General features: G+C 39.1%; 2 protein-coding genes across 3 annotated transcripts; both read left to right on the forward strand.

Annotated features, from left to right (window-relative positions):
• Positions 1–531: 531 nt before the first annotated feature.
• LOC119546322 lies at positions 532–1,471 on the forward strand. Its single transcript, XM_037852521.1, has one exon. The coding sequence runs from the start codon at positions 572–574 to the stop codon at positions 1,469–1,471; it is 900 nt and encodes a 299-aa protein (XP_037708449.1). The 5' UTR covers positions 532–571.
• A 2,293-nt stretch (positions 1,472–3,764) lies between these two features.
• LOC119547808 (uncharacterized protein DDB_G0290587-like) lies at positions 3,765–5,407 on the forward strand. 2 transcript variants are annotated; one of them, XM_037854825.1, is made up of 7 exons: positions 3,765–4,091; positions 4,172–4,291; positions 4,429–4,498; positions 4,553–4,656; positions 4,806–4,871; positions 4,942–5,125; positions 5,196–5,407. In XM_037854825.1, exons 1-7 carry the CDS (start codon positions 3,822–3,824, stop codon positions 5,324–5,326), a joined length of 945 nt encoding a protein of 314 aa, XP_037710753.1. In that variant the 5' UTR covers positions 3,765–3,821; the 3' UTR covers positions 5,327–5,407. The 2 variants fall into 2 exon arrangements, with proteins under 2 accessions (XP_037710753.1, XP_037710754.1); XM_037854826.1 differs by having other exon boundaries at positions 4,565–4,656.
• Positions 5,408–5,964: the final 557 nt, after the last annotated feature.

The following is a 5,964-nucleotide window of genomic DNA, read 5'->3' on the forward strand; positions in this document are numbered from 1 at the left end:
TCAAGGTGTGCGCTTTGATAAGGAACTCCCCTTGGAGCGAGTCCGTTTTGGTTGCGGGAACTAAGTGGTGCCGAGATCCCAATGGACAGAATAAAAGGCAAGGATTTCATTTTAAATTTAACAATTTATTGTGTCAGTGCTACGGAGAGACGGAGTGGATGGTTGCCTTTTGCAATTTCTGTGATAATTTCGCACAGAATGAAACGGTTGTCGAATGAAGAAAGAAATCCCTGATAAAATCTCCGATGCATAAGCTTAGTGGGCATTATGAGGTGTGCTTTTGCGACTGTGATTTACCAAGATTTTCAGCTATTGTGTGCAGTATGGTTGATGATCACATATTTGAAATGCTGCTTGCATGGAATTTTTATATAAAATATATATTCCTTTTCTCCTGAAATGCTTTTAATATATTTTAACAGAACGCTGAACCGAAGTTCATTGTTACTTAAAGTTTAAAAATTTAAAATATCAATACATATCTCTCTCGCTTTATGTAATGCTCATCTAACCAAGTTCCCTTAGATAAAGCTCAAGCTCCCCTAAAAAATATCAGAAATAATCAAGAATCATGCCAGAAAAGTGGACAGCTTTGCTGCTATTGCTACAGCTGCTCGGGAGTTTGGAGACGGGTGAGGCGATTTGGTTTCCCTGGTACTTCCAGCGCTACGGATTGGCCCCGCATTCGAAGCGACATGGCGGAGGTCACAAGAACCAGACGGATACAACTTGTCCGCTTGGCTACGAACTCAAGTCCCCGGCGGTGGGGTTGACAGGAGGAAAGGTCGGCTCTGATAGGGTTTCAGGATCGGAACAACCGGGTCAGCGACTCTGCGACGACAATCCCGTCCTTATGCAGCTGGCCCGCCTTTATGTGGTCAGCCCCGAAAGGATTGTCCTGCTGCTGGCCCAGCCCTCCCTCACCGATTCCTGCGCCGAGATCACCGATGTGCTGGGCAACATTAGGAAGTCCATGCGCAACTGCATCCTGGCACCGGACAATATCTACGGTCGGCTAACGGATGGTCTCAGCTACTTTGAGACGGAAGTCTGTGAGGGCGGCGATGGCAGCAACCGGAAGCGATGCACAGGACTCCAGGAGTCGCACAACTGCCTGCGGGAACTGCGAACGGATATGATCGAGTGCGAGGCTCCGGCGGATTGGTACGAGCGGCGGAATGCCACCAAGGTGTGCCACATCTTTAACGATGTCCTGGACTGCTATTATACGAGGGCCGCCCTGCTGTGCGGCGTCGAGGTCGCCAAGCAGCTGAGATCCTTCGCCGGGGACAGCATGGGCCGGGCCATGACTCACAGGTGCACGGTCAACAAAAGGTTGCCCCGCGTGGACAATGCCATGCCCATCAGCGCAAATAGCGGGGTGGGCGGGGGATTTCCTTGGTTTAATTCATTTCATTTTTTGCACATTATCTTTTGCGTTGCAGGCCTTGAATATATATTTCCATTATAAAAAGCAGTTGTGTTTCAAGCGGAGGGAAAAAACAGCCATTCAAAGTTGTAGAGAAGTCTTTACTAACATTTTAAATCAAACAAAAACACCTCTTGACGAGTTAAAAAACTAGTGACCGCACTTTGGTGACGAAAATGTATTATTCGATCTACTAAATAAATAATTACATTTTTCTGATTCGTTAGAAGACGTACTTATTATATAAAAATACCTTTTCAACAACATATAGCGTAAGTCTGTAGCTTGTGTAGTTCAAAAGTTACGGGTATACAAAATTTAGCTATTTTAATCTAGCGGGTTTTGTTCACAATAGGAACAGCTAAGGTTTCTTACATAAGGCTGATTAACATAATAAAAATTTTAAGATAACCCTGAACCAACGTTTTGCAACAAACTGACAAGGAACAACAAATTTTCATTTTCAAAAGTCCCCCAAATCTAGTTTAATGGTATAACTTTTGAACGAAGCATCGGATTTGAACATTTAAGGGGTCATCCGGCGCGTATTTTCAATAAAAATGCAATTAGGCAAATAAACTTGGACTTTTATCCCCAACAGATCAAAATTTCTTAATTTTTACTTTTACTCTATCACTTTCTCTCCCAAACCATTTAAAATTTTAACAGTCTTGGTATGCAATCTATTCAATCAGAGCAGATTTTCATTTATCCGTGTACTGGTGTGCTTCGTTACTTGAAATAATTGTATTTTGAAAAAATGGTCTTTAAATTAAGCAACTAAAAATTTTTTAAGAGCCTCCAGAAGATACAATGTGTCTGCATTTCAAATAAATGTAGCTAGGGAATTTATTTGTTTGAGTTTTATAAAACTTTCTTTTACAACTACTGCATTAATTGTATTACTTTATAACGCTGGAACTGACATTTTAATGTATAAATTGTAACCACTCTGTTATGTAGATCACACATCCAACTTGGGAATTTGGTTGGTAAAAATAGTAAAAATAAGTGAATTTATAGCCATTTCAAACTGTCAACGGCCTCCACGACGTACCCACAACAAAGTTTAGGACGTCAGAGAGAGGAACTTAATAAACGGATGCATGGCCATCATTTATCTTCCGATGGGCCCGAAATGCCAACTTAAGTGTTTAGCTATTTTCAACTAAATTTCAATAAACACCCGAGGGACTTGAGCTGTCGACAAAGTAAGCCAATTTACCAGCACCGGCGAACACCCGCATAGTTTGGTGGTGTGCGTGGGTATCTGTGTGAGTGTCCGTGTGAGTATCTGTGTGAGAGGTGACCGCAAACATACAAACACTGCTCACGGGAAACCGATGTCGACATTCGCCTCTAGCTTAGAGCGAAACTCATCAATTATGTTGACGCGGCTGGAAAATAGTGGGTGGTTCGATGGCTGCGGGTGGTGCGGTGGTTCGCCGAGGTGGCCTTTGTTAATGACACCTTTCCCAATCGCTTGAGCCGGCCATGAAGAGCGGGATCGGAAGGCTTTGGGCCATGGCTTTTACATTTGCATCCCACGCGACGAGCTGGGCCTCAGGAAATCTGGCCTGCGAAATGCACAGCGGACTTCCATTGAACTGCATCGTAGTGGTCGAAGCATAGTTGGAGTACATCAGGAATTTCAGTTAAGGAATGCTATACGTTTTTGAATTTAAATGGGCAAATATCAGATCTCTATTCACAAACGTTAGTACAGAGAAGGGATTAAAGTAAGATAAACATTTAAGTAAATTGTAAATTGTTAGAAATAGGTACTTGCTTTTTTCAATATACACATTTATTTCTGTTTAGTTTTCCAAATGTTTTAGTTCTCACCCGATGAACTTTGCTTTAATGATTTAAATTATTTTAATTGTTAATAAAAATAATTACTGACACTAAAGACACAATAACTTAGGCTAATCAGAAAGTACAAATTAGAATTGGTGGTATAGGGGAACTCGTTGCTTTTGACAGCTGAATTAAATTGCTTGTCGCTAATCAAGTAATTAATTATACCAGAAACACATTACCATATGGTAATCAGGAATTTAAAATTTTAATTGGTGATAAAGGGTTACTCACCGCTTTTTTTCAGCAATTGTTACACATTCAAGTTGAGCAAGAAGCCCTTATCGTTTGATTTCTGGGGATTCACGTGCCCCCAATCTGTGCCATATACATATATATAATTATATATGTACACGAATTTATATTATTTTTCAAGATAACCGACAGAACAGAGACTTTATGGAAGTTCTCGCGTTCGCACGCAAATATTTCTGGATCGCAAAATAAAAATCAATTATTCAAATCGGTGATGCTGTCAAAAATACATATTATTGTAGTGCTCTACGCTCTTATAATTCCAAAAAATGTTAATATGACTGTTATTTATATAGAACTCAACGATTACACTGATAATCAAGAAGTGCAAATAAAATTACCAAATAATGATACATTGAGCATTACATTTAATTTGAAAATGTTTAGACCAAGTGACATCTTAAAAGTTGATAATTTCATGTTATCAGAAACAACCACGAATTCCGAAGGAACTACACCAGCGACAATACCAAACGCAAATACAACGACGATTGATTCAATCATGACATCAGGATCAACCACTTCATCGGAAAACTCATCGATTAGGGTAATGTACTCGTGTTCAAGAGCAGCAATCTGAGTTGTTTCGACAACTTTCGCTGACATTTTTTCATTTGTCTTTTACAGATTTTAAATAATAATTATATACAAAATACTAAAGAGGAGAAGAGAAAAGAAGATACAACTGAAATACCACTTTTAAAAGCTAAGAATACTCCATTAGGACGACTTTCGACGCCCCCAGAGGTAAATCCACTCCTGATAAAATACGATCCTAAGCAATCTACTCGATACATTTACTTAGCCGTAAAAAAATCATTAAGTTAACTTACTTTACTAGTCTTTTTATAATTCTTATTTCCTAAGAATAACATTTATTTCAGGACCTCGAAGTAAGTGATGAAGTTGAAGGAAGTGGTAGTGGTGAAGGTGCTTATGAGCCTCAAAATAAAGGTAACTAAAACTAAATATAATTTGTATAACTATATGATAAGGCTACATCCGCAGCTTCCACAACAGTTACGTCAACAACAACTACAACGACCAGTTCTTTAGAGGAATCAACCACTTCAACGGAAAATGTATCGATCACTCATCAGTCAAATCCGAAGGTAATCTACATGAGTTTCAGTACAAAATCAAGAATTCTTAAAAATACACCTAAATGTTTTTAATCGCAAAGATTTTCAGTTTAAAGTTTGTTTTATTTAAGTTTTTATTTTAATAGAAGATGGTTAAATTTAGAATTCTCATTTTACAGATTTTAAGCAGTACTGAAAAAAAGAGAACAGATGCTTTTTCAACTCGACTTTCAACGCCCCCAGAGGTAAAATCTCTTCTCATAAATTCTTTACCGCCCAAGTTAGGTGAAAAATATTAACAAATTAATATTTCAGGACCTCGAAGTAAGTGAAGAAGTGGAAGGCAGTGGAAGTCACCAAGGTAGCGGCGATCACCAAGGAAGTGGCGATCACTATCATGGAAGTGGTGATCATCATCACCATGGAAGTGGGGATCATAATGGTCATGATCATTATGGTATTGGCGATAATGTTGGTATCTACGAACCACAAATTGACGGTAAATATTTGTACATGCCTATAATGTTTATAGTAAACTATAGAGTTTTTTATTTTTAATTTATTTTTAGGTACCTTACAAAATAATGATCACGTTATCAACCAGAAGGAGAATGATTTCTATTTTGAAAGCAGTGACTTGAACAGTATTTTATCTAAAATATTGAGGATATTGGATCATAAAATTGTACAACTAAAATAATTTTAGAGCACCAATATTTTTAAATGTGTTTTAAATTATACCAAAATGCCTGGTAATTACATAACTGTTGTCCAATTTTCGATTGCAACCACAAATTGCTAACAATAAAATGAAGGTGGCTGAAAGTTATGTCTGCTAATACTAAAATTTAATGCCACAATTAAGCAAGAGGGTCATGACGCCCACACCATTTCGATAAAAGGGCGTACGAAATGTGGCAAAAAGGGGCGTGGCATCGCAGGATCCACGCAGGACCAACCTGAATCTAGTGTGGCGCCGTTTTGTGTCGCCATGGCTGACGTTGTCTACTCCATTAAAATGAAGTTGTGCTGCTTTTGTTCCGTCTTTTTTCCTCACTTGGCGCCGCCGAGACTGCGAAAACAAAAAGCAGATTGTTCCCAAACAAAACACGGGGCCACATTTCAATGGGGTTTTTACCTGTAAATACTGCCAACCGACCGAAGGGGCACACAACAGTCCATCTGCCCGACAATCGCCACGCAGCCTTCCTCGAAACGGATAAAGTATCTTTTCAGTGCAAGTTGAGGCACGGTAGATTGTCATACCCTAGATAGGGTTATTAGGAACCATTTGAGAAGTTTGCAGGTCCGGTTTATCTGAAACTATGGATTATATTT

This window comes from Drosophila subpulchrella, chromosome 2L (assembly GCF_014743375.2).
Source record: "Drosophila subpulchrella strain 33 F10 #4 breed RU33 chromosome 2L, RU_Dsub_v1.1 Primary Assembly, whole genome shotgun sequence".
Classification (NCBI taxonomy): domain Eukaryota; kingdom Metazoa; phylum Arthropoda; class Insecta; order Diptera; family Drosophilidae; genus Drosophila; species Drosophila subpulchrella.

Coding starts and splice junctions, on each gene's coding strand:
- LOC119546322 (XM_037852521.1), top strand. CDS start 572: ATGCCAGAAAAGTGGACAGCTTTGCTGCTATTGCTACAGCTGCTCGGG.
- LOC119547808 (XM_037854825.1), top strand. CDS start 3,822: ATGACTGTTATTTATATAGAACTCAACGATTACACTGATAATCAAGAA. Junction 4,292..4,428: donor GACTTTCGACGCCCCCAGAG/GTAAATCCACTC, acceptor CATTTATTTCAG/GACCTCGAAGTAAGTGATGA. Junction 4,657..4,805: donor CTCATCAGTCAAATCCGAAG/GTAATCTACATG, acceptor CTCATTTTACAG/ATTTTAAGCAGTACTGAAAA.